At 35.2% G+C, this 20,564-nt stretch overlaps 1 protein-coding gene across 3 annotated transcripts in view; it reads left to right on the plus strand.

The window, feature by feature from the left end:
- The first annotated feature begins 3,737 nt into the window (after positions 1-3,737).
- LOC138697725 (aldo-keto reductase family 1 member B1-like) overlaps positions 3,738-20,564 on the plus strand; it is a 57,449-nt gene continuing 40,622 nt past the window's right edge. For 2 of the 3 annotated variants that reach the window (XM_069823209.1, XM_069823225.1), the window contains exons 1-3: positions 3,738-3,889; positions 6,359-6,529; positions 7,838-7,954. In XM_069823209.1, the coding sequence (XP_069679310.1) occupies positions 3,824-3,889; positions 6,359-6,529; positions 7,838-7,954 (354 nt within the window). In that variant the 5' untranslated portion in view covers positions 3,738-3,823. Of the gene's footprint in view, positions 3,894-6,358; positions 6,530-7,837; positions 7,955-20,564 lie in introns of all 3 variants that reach the window. The other variant, XM_069823216.1, reaches the window with a different exon arrangement.

The raw sequence follows: 20,564 nt of genomic DNA on the forward strand, positions 1-20,564 counted from the left end.
GCAAAATTAAGACTTACTAGAAGAAATTTAAATCATAAACAACTAAGACAAAAAAACACAAATTAAATACGATTTCTATCAATCCATCAATTGTAAAGTCTTCTCCTTGTCGCTTCAAGCTTGTTTCCCTCTCCTCTGCTGATCTTTTAAGTTCTTCATTTGTTATTGTACTTCATTCTACTTAATTCTTTGATCTATTTTCTTCACGGTCTTTCCCTACCTTTCTTGTCAACTACTTTCCTCTCTCCCATAAATTAATTAAAAACGTGTTACCGGTATATCTGATTGTATGATTAATTAATTTTAATTTTCTCAAATTTCTTCCTTAGTTTTGTATTTGTATGCAACCTCTTCAAAACTTTAACATTTAACACTTATCTCCATCTGATTTCTAACATCCTGCCCCAGATCCACATTTTCGAGGCTTCTAAAAAAAATGTATTTCTTACCTGAACTAGGATTTGGAGAAGTAAATTTTATTAGGCGAGTTTCTGGATAATGAAAAGTATTTCTTTGAAGGAATAAGGAATCTAAAAATTAATATAACTAACACTACCATAATAGATTTAATAAAAAATTAATACTACATACTGTACATAATGGAATAAATTAGGCTTACCAAGAATTTTATTATGTTGTCAATAATATTGTAAAAAGAATAGAGCAAAATTAAGCAGAATGTAAGGACATTACACAGTGCTAACAATGTAAGGCCTAATACTCGTACAAGGTAGAAGTTACTAAACAACTTACTAGAAGATTCTAAGGAGAACAGAAAGAGAAATATCAGGAGGATGAAAAGAAATTGGAGAATAATAATAATAATAATAATAATAATAATAATAATAATAATAATAATAATAGTCTTCCATTGTGGCTCAATCCCAGTGAACCAGGTTCGATTTCTGACGCGGAAGCGAAGGTCAACGTCTCATTAGGATGGCCTTTGGTTTCTTCATCACATGTTTTCCTGCTTTATTTTTTCAATGTTTGAGAATAACTAAGGTAGAATCATACTCTTCATATGAGTGAGAACATAACGGGTGAATAAAACCAATTCTATTCCTGAAGATAAGCGGGGATTCTATCGTTCCTTTACGAGAAATTTCATCAAAACCGATTAATTTTTTCCTTTTATTCTAAGAAACAATATAACGATGCATGATAATGTAGGAAAATATAATTTAAATAATGTTGAATCAATGCCATCTAACTTAAAAAATAATTTATTTTTATTAATAGTGATATTTTTATATTACGTGTACCATTCTCAGCCATCTGTAAGTGTCTTCTGTGTCTTTCACACATGGATTACAGGCTTATCTAGCCATTTTATCGCATACACAGTTTGAACATTTGATTATATCTTCATCTCCCATTTCACTAAAACTTATGTGTAATATACAATATCAGGCTCTTTCAACTACATTCCTTAATATATAATATTTCTTTTTTATTTTGTGTTAGAAGAAAATACTGATGTTTGACAATTTTTTAAAATAAATTTATTTTTTATCACACAATCTATCAAAGGTAGAGAAATGATCTTACATCATATTGTAGATATGACATCCATAAATATACACAAAAAATTTCATCACAGAATGTTGGATAGTTTTTAAGTTATGTGGGAAATGCTTCACCATTGCACAGTGAACTGAAGTTTGAAAAAAAAATATGTAAATATTTTTTTTTCAACAGTAATCTCACTAGACGTTTTGATTTATCTAGAGAAAATCAAAACTCGAGTGGGATTTAATTGACTATTATACGATTAGAAGAAAGTATATAAAGATTAGAAGTAACGAAGTACTCCAATGCAATGAAATATTAATTGACTTACGAAAATACAACTGTCTTCAAATGTATTATTGTACCATCTCAACATTACAAATATTACGCTAGATGCATGCTAGATGGCAGTAGTGAGCAATGCCTTCTCGTCGAGAAGTTCTCGATCTATTATACACGATGGCAATGTTATTAGTCAAGAAGGCTTTGTTGATTCAGTTTCATTTTTATTAAAATGCAATATTCCACTTCAATTATCCGAATCCCAGTAATCAACGTCACTTGACAGATGATTTTCAATAAATCTTAATATTAAACAATCTCTGATACGTGACTATCCATAATATCATATAGCAGAAGCTATAACATAACCTAACTAATATATACAAGTGTTAGAAAAGTTTTAATTAACGACGATGACATAAAAAATAAACATGAATAATTTTAAAAGGAATAATTATTGAATATACAATTTTCAAATTTGAATGTGGTTGGTGGTTCAATTGATGTCATATTGGACGTGTGCGCAATAGAAGTGGAACTCGTTGATTTAGGCCTACATGGTGTATTCAACTTATTCAGAATTTCCGAATGAATAATTTTAAAAGAAATAATTATTGAATATACAATTTTCAAATTTGAATGTGGTTGGTGGTTCAATTGATGTTATATTGGACGTGTGCGCAATAGAAGTGGAACTCGTTGATTTAGGCCTACATGGTGTATTCAACTTATTCAGAATTTCCGAATGAATAATTTTAAAAGAAATAATTATTGAATGTGCAATTTTCAAATTTGAATGTGGTTGGTGGTTAAATTGATGTTATATTGGACGTGTGCGTAATAGAAGTGGAACTCGTTGATTTAGGCCTACATGGTGTATTCAACTTATTCAGGATTTCCGAATGGTGCTCTTCATTTATTTGTAAATCGGATTTCAGAAGATGCATAGGTATGATCAGTGATTTTTATTAATTCTTGTTCTTGAATGCCAAGGCGAGTCATATTTGAAACTGCTGTGCATCAACTGGAGTGGTTTGTAATTTTATATATATATATATATATATATATATATATATATATATTTATATATATATATATATTTTTTTTTTTTTTGACGTCCAGACCAGCGCAGTTTCAAATGTTGGCAAACAAAGAAACAAATGCTAGGGACGCGATAAAATTAAACAAATGCTAGGGAAGCGATAAAATTGTGCGATAAGCAGCCATGATTGGTTGAAATGCGTCCTTTCCTACCGTTTTATTGGTCAAAAGTAGTATGACGTAGTAAGAGTGTAATAGTCATTATAAAAATATTTTTTTCATATAGCAGAAGGAGAGTATTTTACACATACTAATTTCCACTATTGTAAAAGATACAGTAATGGAGAAAAAAAGTTGAATATTTCCAAAATGTTACTGCTGTAAGCTGCACCAAACCCCCTAACTAAATTGCAATATTTGATGACGATGATGATGATAATGAGAACGTTCCAAAATAATGCAGTACAAGTGATATTCGAAATTAGCATATGTTTTGAAATGAAGCAGACAATGGAGTGACCTAATTATGGAAGTAATCAATAGTGCTGTCAGTATTTATGAAATTAAAGCAAAATTCGTTACAAGGATGAGAAAAAATAATCTTACGGCTATCGATTATGTGTGGATAACATCACACTCATGATACATACCGAAACATAAGTTTTCTTGTGACGTAAGTAATAAACAAAGCAAAAGATCCGTGATCCACCCACATGCATTATCTAAACACATCTATCACTTGCGAGTGACACAATGTTGATTTTGTACTTCATATAGGCTACATAACAGGACTTATATGGCAATGTGGTTACTTCAGGAGAAGAGAATGGTTATCGATTTTAAGATAATCGACATGATCTGTAATTCATTATTATTTTGCATCGTCATATCCAAGTTTCTACGGTATATATCCTGCTGTCACCGTGACAGCTCTATCAGTTGAAGTATTAACAGCAGGGTCTACTGAAACGAGTTCGAGGATATCGCCATGGTACCCACAATCAAGCTCAACAACAATCGTGACTTTCCTGTCATTGGCCTAGGCACTTATACTGTAGGTATTACATTCATTATTCATTCGTTCTTTTAACTAATGTTTTCAAACCATGTATAAACAAATATATGGTTTATTTAACGACGCTCGCAACTGCAGAGGTTGTATCAGCGTCGCCAATGTGCCGGAATTTTGTCTCGCAGAAGTTCTTTTACACGCCAGTAAATCTACTGACATGGTCCTGTCGCATTTAAACACACTTAAATGCCATCGACCTCGGCCGGGTCGAACCTGCAAGCTCGAGCATAGAAGGCCAGAGCTATACCAAGTACGCTACCGAGGCCGACCCATGTATAAAATCCTCGTCTGTAATTCACATAAAGTGTTTCTGGCTTTAATTGCAATGGGTCTGGGGTCGAATCCCAGTAAAATGAATAATACACCTTGTAGAGACGGATGTTCGTTCTGTGTCTGTCTTCCACTACGCTAACAAATGACCATGAGTCTCACTGCTTTGATATCTGGTGTTGGTTAAGATTGTTACGAACTCTAAAAACAAATAAACTATTTTTTTTCGATAGTGCATTAAGTTGCATTTTACCCAGTGTTATCAGTGCGTAAAGTGAGAAACACTAGTGAGTAAAGTAGTAAGTAATCACTTTACGCACTGCTATTATTTTACGCAGTCCCAAACAAAATGCAATATTCAGTGTACAAACTTCATTTAATAAGAAACTAATTCATTACTTCAATCTTTCATAATGAAAATATTACACGTAACACAAATAAGTTACAAAATGAATGTAACATTCATATTTACATATTAGCCCATATTATTCCGAAGTTACAAGATGTGGAATTCAACTATTCCTATCCGCTTTGTTCATTGTATGACCGGTTTAGACGGCCATGAAATTGTGATCATGAATAAAACAGGCTGTAATTCCTGGATAATTACGAGTATTTCTTAATAGTTGTGAATTTAGACGGCCATGAAATTGTGATCATGAATAAAACAGGCTGTAATTCCATGGATACTTACCACTATTTCTTAATAGTTGTGAATTTAGATGGCCATGAAATTGTGATCGTGAATAAAACAGGCTGTAATTCCATGGATATTTACGAGTATTTCTTAATAGTTCTGTGTTTCGACAGCCGTGAAATCTTGAATAACCTCTCCAACTTACAAATGTTAATTATGTAATATAAATTTGTACTATCGCAGAAAAAAATTATTTGATACACACTCGTGCCAAAAAGAAAACATTTACGAACTTGTATCATAAATAGGCCCTAACTATTTAGAAAGTAGTAACGTTAGGTAAGCGCGTTAATATGCGAAAAGTACTTTTAACACTGACTTTCAACTATTTGCGACGACTTGCTATTATTTCCCATTAGATGTCATACGATAATAATCGCAATCCATCAATAAAGCGGTTGAAACAATGTCACACTTACTTTCAAAAATAACAGTTTTTTTAACAAACGTATACAAATTAAATAAACTGTTTCAACAACTATTATTTGTATAACAACCATAACTGTTTTCTATAGATAATACACTTTCCAGAATTTATGGGAAGTAAATTAAAAGGTTTGGAACATCGACTAATCTTTATGCTGTACTTGCTTACAATAGAACATTGTCTTGCATCACTACATAAACCTTTTGAATGATAGACCTACATCATATTGCTTCCATAACTATGATTTTGCTGGTAATAATGTCCATATTACTTTTCCAGCAATCTTTTACTTCTCCTGTTTCACTTAATTACTCATTTCTAAACACGAGTTTAAACTTCAGCCATAATGCTTCATATTTATAGTGGCAGATGGCATTCAATGCCACACCTGACCAGAGCAACATATATCCAATATACACTACTCTGCGCCTGATATACATAAATTTGCCGCGAGGTAACAGATGCAGCAATTTCAAATATAATATGTAAATAAACAAAGATGATGATGATAATGATAATGATAATAATAATAATAATAATAATAATGGTTTCATTTAACCTAGAAGAGTTAAAGCCGTAAGGCCTTCTCTTACACTCACCCAGGAGAATAATAATAATAATAATAATAATAATAATAATAATAATACAGAGTAATAAACTAGGTTATTATATTTGGCCTATATCATGTATTTATAAATATTTAACGGCTGTCTAAAAATTAATATACGACACACATGTTAAAAGTGATTTTTCTTTTTTCGTAGATTTGCTACATTCGGTCTGCGGCATCCTACTCAGACTGACTAAGAAAATGATATAGTGATAAAGACATAAAGAGGGAAATAGAATACTGAAAAGTACCTCAAGTCTATTTTGCCAATTTAGATCTCATAACATCTACCGGAAGTCACGTTCTATTCCTATGGCGACAAGTTGTCAACCATTACAGCTACACTAGAGTCCCATTAATGAACTAATAAATTAATATTGATAATTACATTTAAGAAAAAATTATTTTATTGTGATGATAACATCATTCGTATTTGTTATTTAACAGGCTAATGATCCGGGCGAAATGGAGCAGGTGGTTAAAGACGCCATAGATGTTGGGTACAGACATTTCGACACAGCCATGTTCTACAAAAACGAGAAGGAGGTAGGCTCAGCCATCAGAGCCAAAATTGCAGAAGGAGTAATCAAGAGAGAAGATGTCTTCGTTACTACAAAGGTATTATATGAAAGTTATTTGTAAACATTCTGAACGCTAATCACCTACTATGACGGCAACATTCTCAAAATGTGCGTTTGCGAAATGGGTATGTTTATATCACTGCTCAAAATATATCCAGATCAATGTACTTGATAGATATTTAAGTAACAGACGTACCTTAGTATTCCAGAATAGTGCTAGGTTAAACTAATAATATTCAATTCAAGGTGAGTAATAATATATCAACAAATGTTTTCATACTACATGTCTGAGCATATTTATAAAAGTTATATTGTTATGGTTTAAAGGTTAAAAAAAAAAAAAACATTATGAACACATTTAGTCATCGTCGACGTTGCTACTGTATGAAGTACAGTAGGCAATGCTGTCTGTTCCAGCGTCACAGATCTCGTTGGTTTGCTTTGGTCACGTTTTCCACGAGGTTTATATTTTTTTAGAAATCTCAGAGAATTCATCTTCTTTCATACGTTCCAAATGGGATCTCAAATTATTTCTGTAATCTTCCATTTTTCCCCTTATGACGAATATATAGTCAGTTATTTTCTAATTTCTTCATTCATGATCCTATCTAGTTTTGTGCAGCCTTTTGTACTTCTGAAGATCTACATTTCTGCTGCTTATGTTTTGGGAATATCGCTTTTTGTCGCAATCCAATTTTTCACTGCCGTACATTAGAACTGGTACAGCCATGACCTTATAAAATGCAATTGGGTCTATCTTCGTGTTTTATTCTTTAATGTTCTCTGTAGTGTTCCACATGTTTCGGAAAGCTGTAGTTTTTTTTTTCTTTTATATGCTTTTCCTCTTTGTAAGCGAACCTTAGCTGGTAGGGGTTGGGAAATCCGTCTAGCTGACCACAATACATAACAATAATCCAGGGAAAATAACTCTTCTTTTACGAAAATACTCACAGCGGCCATAATTATTTACCGCTTTGGCGAAGTTAATCAATTTGGAAAATGAAAATATTATAAGGGTCACGATAATATTCATGTAGGCGACATAATGTACTTGGTTGTCATCGCAACGGTACCCTTCAATAGCTCCAAAGGAATTCTGCAATTTAGCCGAAGAACTATCCTAAAATACCTATACTAAAAGTGACTTATAGTGGCTTTTTATTCCACAAACTCTAACATCTGTCGGGAATGGAACTTCAGATCCCTTAGTGGGAAGGTGTCACTTCATTGAGCTACATACAGGTTGAAAGAAGTTACCTCTACGAGCCTAATAAATAGATCCCCAAGTTAAAGAACATTGCATTTATTTTATGCTGAAACTAAAATGTTCGTTTTTATTTTGTAGCTCTGGAACACGTATCATCGTCCTGACATGGTAGTCAATTCCTGCAAGAAGTCACTGGAAGACTTGGGCCTGGACTACGTGGATCTTTACCTCATTCATTGGCCATTCGCGTTCAAGGTAAGATCTTAAAAGATAATGAAATAAATCTCGAACTTAATAACAAGATCCATATAAAGAAGTTCAACAAGGTCTGGAGGGTATCAAAGATAATAATTATATGGGTGTAGAATCCCTCCCCTCCAAAAATTAGGTGAAATTGATTCTTAGGCTGTATGATCACAACGAAACGGAACGGAAAAATCCACTATGAACTAATTTTAAAACAATATCTCGCAACAATGTACAAAGAACGAAGCCATCATTCGTGTGCGTTGCTGAATTGCTGTGAGGACAAATAATTCACTGAACAACAAGAATTTTGCTCCGACTTAAAACAATGTGTCCCTTATGGTTTGATGTGCGCTGAATCCGAAAATGCATCACTTTTCTTCGTATCACGTAAGGTTTATGCTATGATTTCACTTTTCGATAAGCGCTCACCCAGGAAACATATGGTGCGGATTGGGGGTTGTAAACCAAAACAAAACCTAATGCATTTTATGAGTTTATGACTTACTTCCGGCGTCTTATGGTTGTTGGTATGTTCTTTTGTACTTCTAATAAATAAACAGATATTGGTCCCTTCTATTCAATAACTTTCATAACACTTCAAAATGAGGTACACGCATTGAACAAACAAGGGTGTGGTTTTCAGTATTTAAAAGAAAGGTTTACCATTATGAGTGAAGACAAATTAAAAGAGGGCATTTTCATCGGTCCATAAATTCACAAAGTTATGGCTGAGGAAAAACTTTCCGTTACAGAAAAGATGGCATGGAGCGCTTTCAAAGATGTTGCTCACATTTCCTTGGAAATTCTAGAGCAGACAACTACAAAGAACTTGTTGTGGAAACCATATCAAGTACATATGCGAAAATGGGGTGTAATAGGTCTCTCAAAATACACGTTTTACATTCTCATTTGGATTTATTTCCTCCTAATCTTGGAGCGGTAAGCAACGAGTATGGGGAAAGATTTCATCAAGAAATATCTGAAATGGAAAGGCGATATAAAGGAAGATCATCATCCAGCATGCTTGCAGATTATTGTTGGTTCCTTGTAAAAGACAGTAGTAGTAGGGTTTAAGAAGGGCGCGTCAGCTACTATGGCTATTTGTGCCCTTTGTAAAAGACAGTTCCGGGTCTAGTTATAAACGGAAGTCATCCATAAATTCCTGTTGTATGTACATTAAAATTCCGAGATTTTTTTCATTATACGCATGAAATGTTTTTACTGTTGTTGTGATTTAAACTGTGTAACATCATTCGTGTATCCAGTACACATTTTTCAAGCATTATGAGGCATTTTGAATTCCTAGTGTGTTGTAATTTTACCAGTAGGAGTGAAAAAAAAAAGAAGTTTTTTCATTAAAAAATTCAAATCATTTTCCCCGTAAAATGATACGTGATGGGGAAATTTAGATTTTGAATTCAGATTTAGGGCACACATATTAGTAATATTCACCTATTTTTATTTCGGAGCAAAACAAAAAGTAAAAATTTGTTGTTCAGTGCATTTATTTCCATGGCCAAGATCGAGATGGAAATAAGTCATCAAGGGCGTTTTGTTTGATAACGGGGGACCGGTTTTTTTTAGATAAAGAACAACCATGGGACAAATTACGATAATTAGCCGCCAATTCTTTTTACGCCTACGAAAAACTTCGAGTATAATTTCTGGGCTTTCAATGATGTTGAAGAATTACGAACGAATTTCATGGGGCATGAGAGGGATGGATGGATGGATGGATGGATGGATGGATGGATGGATGGATGGATGAGTGAATTATTAATTAAACACTAAATTAAGTTCGAAGAAAATTAGACTATATCGCTTAAAGAAACCGACAACTTAAAGTCAGCATATAATACTCATTAAATTATGCGCCATGGTGAGAGAATTGCAGCTGTCAAAATCCGAGCTTCATACATTTCGCCCTCGATTCTTGCCTGCTATATGCCAGTCATGTAATGGCACTCGCCTAGCGTGCATGTAGTATTATCAATTTATCACAGTCTAGTATATACAGTCACGAAGCTTGAGTTTTGAGGGTACTAGGAACAATAGACTGTGCCGGTACAATTTCGCATTGTCTGTAATGGGGCGATAGTAGCGATCCTAGTAGTTAGCAACTATCTATGGATGCAAACTTCCTAAATATTGAGCTTCGTGACTGTATATACTAGACTGTGGTATTATTTTTAATCATACCGAGAAGTTGCTATGTGTTTGGTTACAGTTTGCTCTACTCGCGATAAGCCCTATCCTTCCATAAATTTTCCAATTGGAATCTCCAATTCGATTCAAACAGTGGGAAAGGAAAATTAACCGTGTATATTTGCTCCACGATGACCAACTCCTATCTTCGATTCTTACAGACAGAAAGTTCTTGGAATATGTAAAGGACCCTAACATTATTTCCATACATGGAAACTAGAATCATTTTATAGCGTTGCAATCGAATGCAAACCTAAAAGAAGAGATTTTACTTACAATGGAATAGTCACAAAATCATTTTATTTATTTTGAATTTCAACAATAATAGACAGGGTGATTCAGAACTTACGTTACAGAAGAATATGGTAGATAGAGGATACAAAAATAAACATTTTCATTAAACAATGTATGTCATATCTCGCATCGGTACAGCGCTGCACTTGTTTTAGTGTTGTGACTATTTGCCACATTGTGATTATTTGTTGATGCTATGCGCATTGATTCGTCAATGTCTGTTGTTTTAAGTACAGTTACCCTTAAAAAGAATGAGACGATTCTTGGTCGTCGGAAGTTAAAGTTCTACAGCGCGGTTCACTCGATATCGACGTAACGATACATAACATGAGAAGTAGTACAAGAATTGTTCAAGGACCACAACAAGGACAAGGACCAGAATAAGGATCACGAAGAAGACTGCCATTTAAGGCCAGGATTTCACAACATAGCTCGAGTCACAAAGTATCATTGCTTCACTGTACCGAATGGCAAATGCCTGCTAAGGGATCTACATTCTGGACTGCTGCTGTCATTGCCTTGTCTCCGTAGCTCATATAGTAGCGTGTTGGTTCCGCTGTATAACCGAAACGTCTCGTGTTCGATCCCGGGTAAAACTTTTTTTTATTGAGGTGTAATTAATTTGTTCAGAGTTCCTCGACTGTCTAATTTGTCGAAAAATATGGAATAATTTATGCCCAATTTCTAGGTTTTACAAGTTGGCTGAACCTCGTCAAAAAAAAAAATAAAACTTACTTGGAAGTTAAAAGTATTCTTCCTCAAACAAAAATCATAAGAAACAAAAAGAGACCTGTTAACTTAAAATCTTGTCCACATGCCATCAGCTTCTATTACAGATCTAAGTCGATCCGGCATGGATGTCACGAGATTGTGAAATAAGTTCTGATCCCCGGCGAGATCTTCCCAGGTGTCAACAACTTGATCCCACAATTCGTCTCGATTTCGAGGGCGTCGGTGGGCATAGGGACTATCCTTCTCTTTTTCAATTCCACCCATAAATTTTCGATGACATTCAAATCAGGTGACTTTGGAGGCCAATTAATGATTTCGATCTCGGGTCTCCTTTGAAACCATCTTTGAATGCTTGCAGCATAGTGCACGGGATGGCTATCCTGCTGGAAGAGCAATGTTCCTTCGGGAAAACGTTCTCGGGCGGAGGGAAGGAATATATTTTCCAGAATGTGCTCGTAAGTTCCCGCATTAAACCGGCCATAGATGCTTCTATAACGCCAGGTCCATCGTAAGACATCCACCCCCAACACGATATGCTAAAGCGCCCCGATCTTTCACGTCGGTGCACATAGCGCTGATCATGTCGGAGACCATCCTCACGATAGACACGGACAGGACCTTCGTAATCACTCGAGATGGTTGTTTCGTCGGAGAAAATTACATTTCTCCAATCGAAATCCACTCGATTGGTAGCGAAGGCAAGACGGTCGACAGATTGTGCTTCCCCCAATATTTCCATTTGCGCAGCCCTCCGGCTCCTAATACCGCGGTTCCTCAACCTGCTTATCACAGTCTGTGAAGAGCCGGGAAAGTTAGATACTGCTCTTATTTCGTTAGCAGTCAGAAAGGGGTCTTGTCGAACAGTCTCGAATAAGAGAGCATCCTCTTCCAATGAAGAAATCCGCGGACGCCCAGGAATAGGGCGATTTTCGACCTCCCCTAAATTTTGGTAACGATAACCCACCTCGCGGCTGTACTTCCAGGAACACCGACCAAACGGCCAGCAGATCTAGCCCCATATCCAGCCTCAACTAGAGCTATAACTCGCTGTCTCATGTCACGTCGGTTCGCCATTACGATGAGAAATGAGGGATGACGATAATACTTTAGTGTAGACAATGACTATTTAACGTGATATAGAATTATTGAAATAAGAGGCATCTTGCATAGTAAGAGTTAATAAATCAACCCTAAATTAAATATCTAAATAACAGGATATAACAGGAAGTCCAACTGTTGCGAAACTAATCAAATTAAATCTAAGCTGAAGTAGCACAGCCATTGATAAATGTTTTGTACACAGAATTAGACTGAATTTCTATTCGACAGAACCTATAATCAATGGCTTGTCTGAACATGATAAACAAATCCTAAGTGTTTCCAATGTCACTGAACAATTTCAAAATATTAATTTAAAAACTAAGAAAGGATCGTAAATGTTGTATCTAATGATTATTTACATTTATGTCTACAAAATGAATCTTGGAAAAACGTATATGATACTGGTACTACTGATATTAAGAGTTAATGTATTGCATTTTTCACTTAATTTCATAATCACTTCAGTGGATTTTCTCCACTCAATGTTGTGAAAAAATTCAAAAGTAAAAACATGTAGATAACGCAGGGACTTCAAAATCTCATGTATTAAAAAGAAGAATCTATATGTAATGAGTTGCAATGTAATGATCCTCATGTTCTTAAATACTGCAAGGAGTACAGTGTAATTTATCAAAAATTATGAAAGAGGGAAATAGAATATATTTGAATACAAAAGTACAAAATTCAGATAATGCAATTAAATCTATTCGGAATATTATTAAATTTAAACTTATAGATATCCTAAGAAAGAAAATATTTTTTCACTAAAACCAATGATTATAAAGTAGAGGATCCCAAATCTATTGCAAATTCTTTTAACGTATTATAGTATATAGTACAGAAATATTATTGACAACTTAAACATTCAAGATTTTGCAAAAGATACTGCAATTGGTTACTTAACAGATGCATTTAATAATTAGTATTAATATATGTAATTAGTCAATAACTGCAACAGTGCTTTTCCATTCAATCATAACATGAATAAAATTGAATGCATACTAAATTAAACACTATTGCAAACACGTAGATAAAATAGTTAAAATTAACTGAAGGTGTGAGAATGAAATAATCTAAAGCCACACTTTTAACAAAAATTGTTTTCTGCGAGTGCATTTCTTACACATATGGGAAAGCTATTAATAAAATATTGTAATAATTACTCAACAAATTACATAGCCTAAGGACTCTAAACCTTTGTAAAAGTTTGTCTATTATTATATATATTTTTATAATTTCATTTTAATTGTTAGTTTTTAATACATATGCATTTACATTGTATATGTGTGTGTATAAATGCATTCATTAGATTAACGTTTATAATATTATAACTTGTAATTTTGTATTGTTTGCGATCATTAACACTTAATCTCAGGACTTTGTAAAACTCTATTTCAACGTTACTTAGCTATTTCAACGTTATTTAGACAAAAAAAATCGTTGTATAGACTAAGAATCGAACTCGCACTCTTCTGCATAACACGCAGAAGTCTTACCGTCTGAGCTATTGAAACGACATGAAAGCTTTCCTTTCTGTGTGGAGTATCGATCTAGTCATGAAGGTCCATTGTCGATTTAACTACACGATTTATGTATATATTTATCTTTCATTTACGTAATATTATCATATTTTTTGCAGTTTTTGAAGTTTAATTTCGGAACGATGCTAGTAACAAACCAAATAGTCTGAATTTAAGTAACTCAATATTCGTTATCTTGTGTATCAGTGCTCTGGTCTCCGATCATGTGCAGTGTCTCACATCTGAGACTTAGGAATATTCAATCGTCTCATCCTTTTTCAGGGATACTGTACATTTATTGCAAGTCCAGTCATCAGAGAGTCTGCATTAAAAAAATGGAGCGTTAGGGCCTGAGAAGAACAAGCCGACGTGTATTTTGTTTTTGTATCAAAGCGCAGTTATATCCCAGTTTGCAAATTGCGTGTTGTTCACTGATGAAGCAGCTTTCACATGCGATGGTATTTTTAACACATACAACCAGCACATTTGGGAGCAGATAAATCCATATTCCATTGCATTCAGATATCAAGAGCGATTAGTGCCAATGTTTGGTTGGCATCATTAACGACACACTACTCGGTACACATGTCATGCTAAATCGCTTAAGGGGAGAAAATTATAGGAACTTTTTGCAAAATATCCTGCCCATTTTATTGGAAGGGGTACAGCTTGCAGTACGCGCCAGGACATGGTTCCAGCAAGGGCACAGCAGACGGAAGCATTTGATGACCGACTGGTTTTCATACCTGTGTGCCAGCTGATCCGTGACATGGACAGCGTAATTCCAACATTTCGCAAATGGGGCCGATAACAAGTGACAAAATTGTTGACAAGGAAGAGGAGATTTTAATTTTGGTCGAGGAAAACCTGGGTTTGCAATTCGTAGCCTTTTGATCAGTTCAATGCCTCTGTGTGGAATCTTAGGCATTGCAATATTGCCAGCGTGCTTAAACTTAAACTAGTTCGATTAATTAAAATGTGTCTCAGTGAAACGTATAGCAGAGTCCGTATAGGTCAGTTTCTGTCAGATGCGTTTCCAATTCACTGCGGGCTAAAGCAAGGAGATGCACTATCACCTTTACTTTTTAACTTTGCTCTAGAGTATGTCATTAGGAAAGTCCAGGATAACAGAGAGGGTTTGGAATTGAACGGGTTACATCAACTGCTTGTCTATGCGGATGACGTGAATATGTTAGGAGAAAATCCACAAACGATAAGGGAAAACACGGGAATTTTACTGGAAGCAAGTAAAGAGATAGGTTTAGAAGTAAATCCCGAAAAGACAAAGTATATGATTATGTCTCGTGACGAGAATATTGTACGAAATGGAAATATAAAAATTGGAAATTTATCTTTTGAAGAGGTGGAGAAGTTCAAATATCTTGGAGCAACAGTAACAGATATAAATGATACTCGGGATGAAATTAAACACAGAATAAATATGGAAAATGCGTGTTATTATTCGGTTGAGAAGCTTTTGTCATCTAGTCTGCTGTCAAAAAAATCTGAAAGTTAGAATTTATAAAACAGTTATATTACCGGTTGTTCTGTATGGTTGTGAAACTTGGGCTCTCACTTTGAAAGAAGAATAGAGGTTAAGAGTGTTTGAGAATAAGGTTCTTAGAAAAATATTTGGGGCTAAGAGGCATGAAGTTACAGGAGAATGGAGAAAGTTACACAACACAGAACTGCACACATTGTATTCTTCACCTGACATAATTAGGAACATTAAATCCAGACGTTTGAGATGGGCAGGGCATGTAACATGTATGGGCGAATCCAGAAATTCATATAGAGTGTTAGTTGGGAGGCCGGAGGGGAAAAAGACCTTTAGGGAGGCCGAGACGTAGATGGGAAGATAATATTAAAATGGATTTGAGGGAGGTGGGATATGTTGACAGAGAATGGATTAATATTGCTCAGGATAGGGACCAATGCCGGGCTTATATGAGGGCGGCAATGAACCTCCGGGTTCCTTAAAAGCCAGTAAGTAAGTAAGTACTTAATCTCAAAAGTATAATAATTTTTTTGTTTACTTTCATGTAATATATCCCTCCTTTCAATGCAGAGACTTATATAGCTTCCACCCTATATACGAACGTATAAAATACCTGCGCTGTGACATGACATATACTTCGAATCAAGCAACTTCATTCCAGCTTATAGGCCTAGGTACCGCTGAATTACGAAGTCTATTTATTATTCTATTCACTAAATAGTCTAATTAAATATCATACGAGGTTTCATTTCCTTCATAAAAATTTACTCGAGTTTCGCGTTCGTAAATTTATTGTAGAAAATAAAAACGTCTTGTGAAATTATCTCAGCAATCGCTTACTCTCTGTCGTTTGTTTAGTGGGTTATTTTACGACACTGTACCAACAACCCCGGTTATTAAATCAAGATAATAATGCCGGTGAAATGAGTCCGGGATCTAGCACCGATAGTTACCCAGCATTTGCTCATATAGGGTTGAAGGAATAACCAGGAAGAAATCTCAACCAGGTAACTTGTCCCGAGCGAGATCCGAACCCGCGCCATCTGGTTTCGTGCTCAGACGCGCTAACAGGTGTGAACCTCCCTGTCGTACTTCCAGCCTCAACAACGTTCCCTAACGAATGTACAGTACGTCGTAGTGACAGCTTCAAAATCAGCTGATTTAATTAGGTATTCTCTTCACGTCAACTACAGAAACCGTAATGTAATGGAGCAACTCCTAAGCTTCAGCGAACTGTACATAAAGATTAATTTTTGGTCGTACAGAATGGTAGAGGAAAGTGCCCAAAACCGGACCCCCATTTTGTTTTTGATTTAAAAAAATATAAAACAGTAAAAAATCGTGTTTTAAAAGCATGTAATATTTACTTTATAATGTTATGCACCATTTACATTTTACTTTTAAAAAATATAATTAAAAACTAGTATGAAAAAAAATTATTTTCAATAACCTTGCACTTTGGCGATTTGAAAAATAGTTTCCGAAATCGGACCCCTTGTAAAAATAATCAAAATAACATTAAACAAATTTGGAAAAAGGTATTAAATAAGAGACAACATAATCTAGTTTCACAGTATAAGTGTAATATTACAATTACAGTTTTCAGTTTCTAAAAAAAGATATAGGATGTATTAAAAAAAGATACACAAAACGTACAACAGAATTAAATCGTTGAGCGACAAAAATCGCAGACGGTCATGTCCTTTTCACTCCCAGCACATAACACACATGATTCAAAGTTCCCCTTTAGAATCCTCCGAAAATTTTCTGTCACAAAACACACACATCAAGCATCATCTTTGGATGGGGAAACTTCCGAGAACAGATCCAATTCAGATATTCCAGAGGTCGCGTTGTTTTCATTTTCAGTGCTTGATTCTTTCACATTTTCCACAAAATTTAGACGCTTTTTCACAAGCCCTTTCCCTTTTCTTGAAGGCTGTACTTCTGAACCGCGTCCCAGGCCGCGATTGCTTTTGAGTCCTTGAACAAGATTCCGTGCTTGTTGTTCAGCTTCCATGGCTTCTTTAGCTTTTTTAGCTTCTACCAATGGAGTTTATAAGACGTAGATGTGATGACAGTAGAACTGCAGGTCTTTCGCCCCCTATTCGAGAACTTTTTTTTTTTAATTTTAGAATGGGAGTGATGTCAAACGGGCTTTTCTTAGAAGATGTGAAACCCTGAGGATCCTCAAGTGTAGCTGATGACAGAGGGACGCCTTGACCTGCCGAAGATGTTGATGGTTGATTTGGGTCAAACTCTACAATAACTTGTGGTTCGTTCACACCACATTCTTTTCTGTTCTCTGGAAAGCTCTGATTTCCTGCTGTTTGTTTCTTTAACACAGATTCATAGAAAGAGAAATCTCGTTTTTTGTTTGCCTCTTCAATGTATTCGGATCTGAAAGCAGCTTCTTGTTCAAGGGTTGCTTTAAATCCATTGATTGCTATTTGAGCTGTTTGGGATCTAATGTAGGCTTTGCCAAACAGGTCCATTGCATCAAAAGCACTGACAGCACGTTCATTGCGCCTTAAACACAGCCTGATTTCCTTGCTGTAGTGAACTTTGAGGGGACCCATGAAAGTTTTGTCCAAAGGCTGTAGTTTGTGTGAAGAGTGAGGTGGCAGCGACACAATGGTAACATGATTTGTTTTTGCCAAGTTGATCAGATCAATATTCTGTGTGTGGCTAAAGTGGCCACCCAAGAGCAACACTACAGGTTTTTCCTTCGGAGGATTGGCAAACTCGATGAAGTGTCGAAACTACTAAGTGAAGGAGTTAATTTGGATCCACCCTGAATGGTACGCTGTAAAGATTTTTTCTTCCTTCCCCATTATCCTCTTGAAATTTGGAACATAATTTCAAGAGAATAAGAATGTGTACAAATACAGGTAGACTTTAAACATGAAAAAATAAGGGGTCCAGTTTAGGCAACTGAAGGGGGTCCGGTTTACGCGACTATAGCCAACATTTCGTTAACTCAATAGATTTTAACCAAACATCTAAATTGAACGGTTTAACAACAAGCAATAACTTTAAATCTTAGCATTTAAGAATATATATAGATCGATTGGCTTACCTGACAATATCTAGGAGAAATAACGAAAAATATAGCACAGTGTAGAAACTTTTTCCACTGTCAAAACACGTAATTGCGAACTAATAAGCAACAAGTGAAGCGGGCGACGTGTGTGTTCCACTACAGAGCGGTAGAAGCCAAAACTACTATTTGCACTTAGTTCTGCTAGAATTCAGGAGAATGCAGAGCCAGGAGACCGGGGGTCCGCTTTAGGAGGAGGAGTCCGGTTTAGGGCACTTTCCTCTAACAATGATTATTAAAGGAGAAAAACTCGCTCCGGCGCTGGGGATCGAACCCGTGTCCTTGTTCTACGTACCATGTGCTCTAACCACTGAGCTACGCCGAAGTTCAATCCACAGAACCGAATCGAATCCCGCTTCTAGTTTTTTTTTTTTTCCTTTGTGGCCTGACTCCAAGTTCGACATATATATGTTCACATATATTAAGTCAACTGTCATTATCAGACATCGGATTCTAGGGCAAATGCCTATTTTGTTTCTTTAGGAGAAAAGTAAAAATAATTATTAATATTTGTGTTTCATGGAAATTGAAAGGTATTCAAAGAGTTTTATAGTGCCCTAAAATGCCCTAAAACGGTTATTAGAGCCTAATTTGTTAATATTCGCCTAAAAATGCCTAACTCACTGTAAAGTTTCGCATTTTACTCTTACTTTTTATAATTTATACATGCATTCACTGCGAAATTTAAGGCATTTAAAAAGTGGAAAGTTTGCTTCACACCGGCCATGAAACCATTGATAAAGGAAACAAAATGTTTTGAATCTCACGACACTCGCAATAGATTTCACCGAATTTAACATGTTTGGAGGCATAAATGCCGACAAAGAACCAACCTTAGTTTTGAAGCAGGCAACAATCACAACATGTGCTGCTACCGATTCAGAGATATACTATACTATAAAAATGACTGTTTTTGGTCTGAAACCGATTAGCTGTACTGCCCTTCAGAGTGTCATAAAATCACAATTTTTGGAGAAAGAGTGTTTTTGAAATATTTATGAAAAGTCCTAAAACTGCGAATTAGTAGGGTAAACCGTTACAAAATATTTAAAAGAATGGCCCTCCTAGTGTTAACACTACCAGGAAATGCAACAATAAGTGGAACTTTGTATTTTTGTCCAATTGAATCTAAATAACAACAGTTCATTTGAATGCTCCTTCCCTCACCTTATTTGTGTTGAGACGTTTTGAGCAGTAGGACGTTTTCCTCAGAAGTTAAACGCGATAATGCCGAAAAATATAAGTGCAAAATCTACATTGATCCGGCAATGGCTAACAGAATATTCAGAATTCACTTATGATGGAAAAATAATATTCTGCAAGATTTGTAGCAAACAGGTATGTAACAATAGTTGAAATATATAAATTCTATTAATTTTAATGAGTAGGCCTATAATATTTATACATTGACTAAGTTATCCTGAGGTATAATTCTTTTTAAGACCACTACACTTTAACCTTTTAAATTCCGATAGTTAAAGTATTTGCAGGTCATTAAAATTTTGATTGTTCGAACCCACTAACTTTGTGATAGAAATACGGCAATACAACAATTAGGATTTTATTTTAATTCAGTTTACTTTACATTTCTAGATTTCGCAAGAAAAGAAGTGCCACCTAAAGCAGCATGTGCAAGGAGCGGCTCATAAGGCTAAAGCTCAGCAGAAAAATCAAGTGCAACAAACTTTACTAACACAGCCTACTTCATCCAATCTCAGCAGCAATTTCTATGCTGATTTAACCAGAGCGTTTGTTGCTGCTAACATTCCCTGGAATGCAATTGAAAATCCGGTTTTAAGACAGTTTTTACAAAAATACTGCAAACAAAATATCCCATCTGAGTCGACCCTAAGAAAAAATTACTTAGACAGAATATACAATGAAACTTAAGCTTCCATTCGGGAGGATATAGGTGATTTTTACATATGGGTCTCTGTGGATGAAACCTCAGATCCTATGAATAGGTATATAGCAAATATGGTAGTAGGAAAACTTAGTCCTGATGGACCTTCGATTCCACACCTCGTATGTGTTAAGGAACTTTCGAAAGTGAATAGCCAAGCCATTGCTTATTTTGTAAATAAAGGCCTACAGTCTTTATACTCAGGTAATATAGACGATTCTAAAGTTCTGTTGTTTTGTACTGATGCTGCCTCATACATGGTT

The sequence above is a fragment of the Periplaneta americana genome, chromosome 1, assembly GCF_040183065.1.
Source record: "Periplaneta americana isolate PAMFEO1 chromosome 1, P.americana_PAMFEO1_priV1, whole genome shotgun sequence".
In the NCBI taxonomy this organism is placed as follows: Eukaryota; Metazoa; Arthropoda; class Insecta; order Blattodea; family Blattidae; genus Periplaneta; species Periplaneta americana.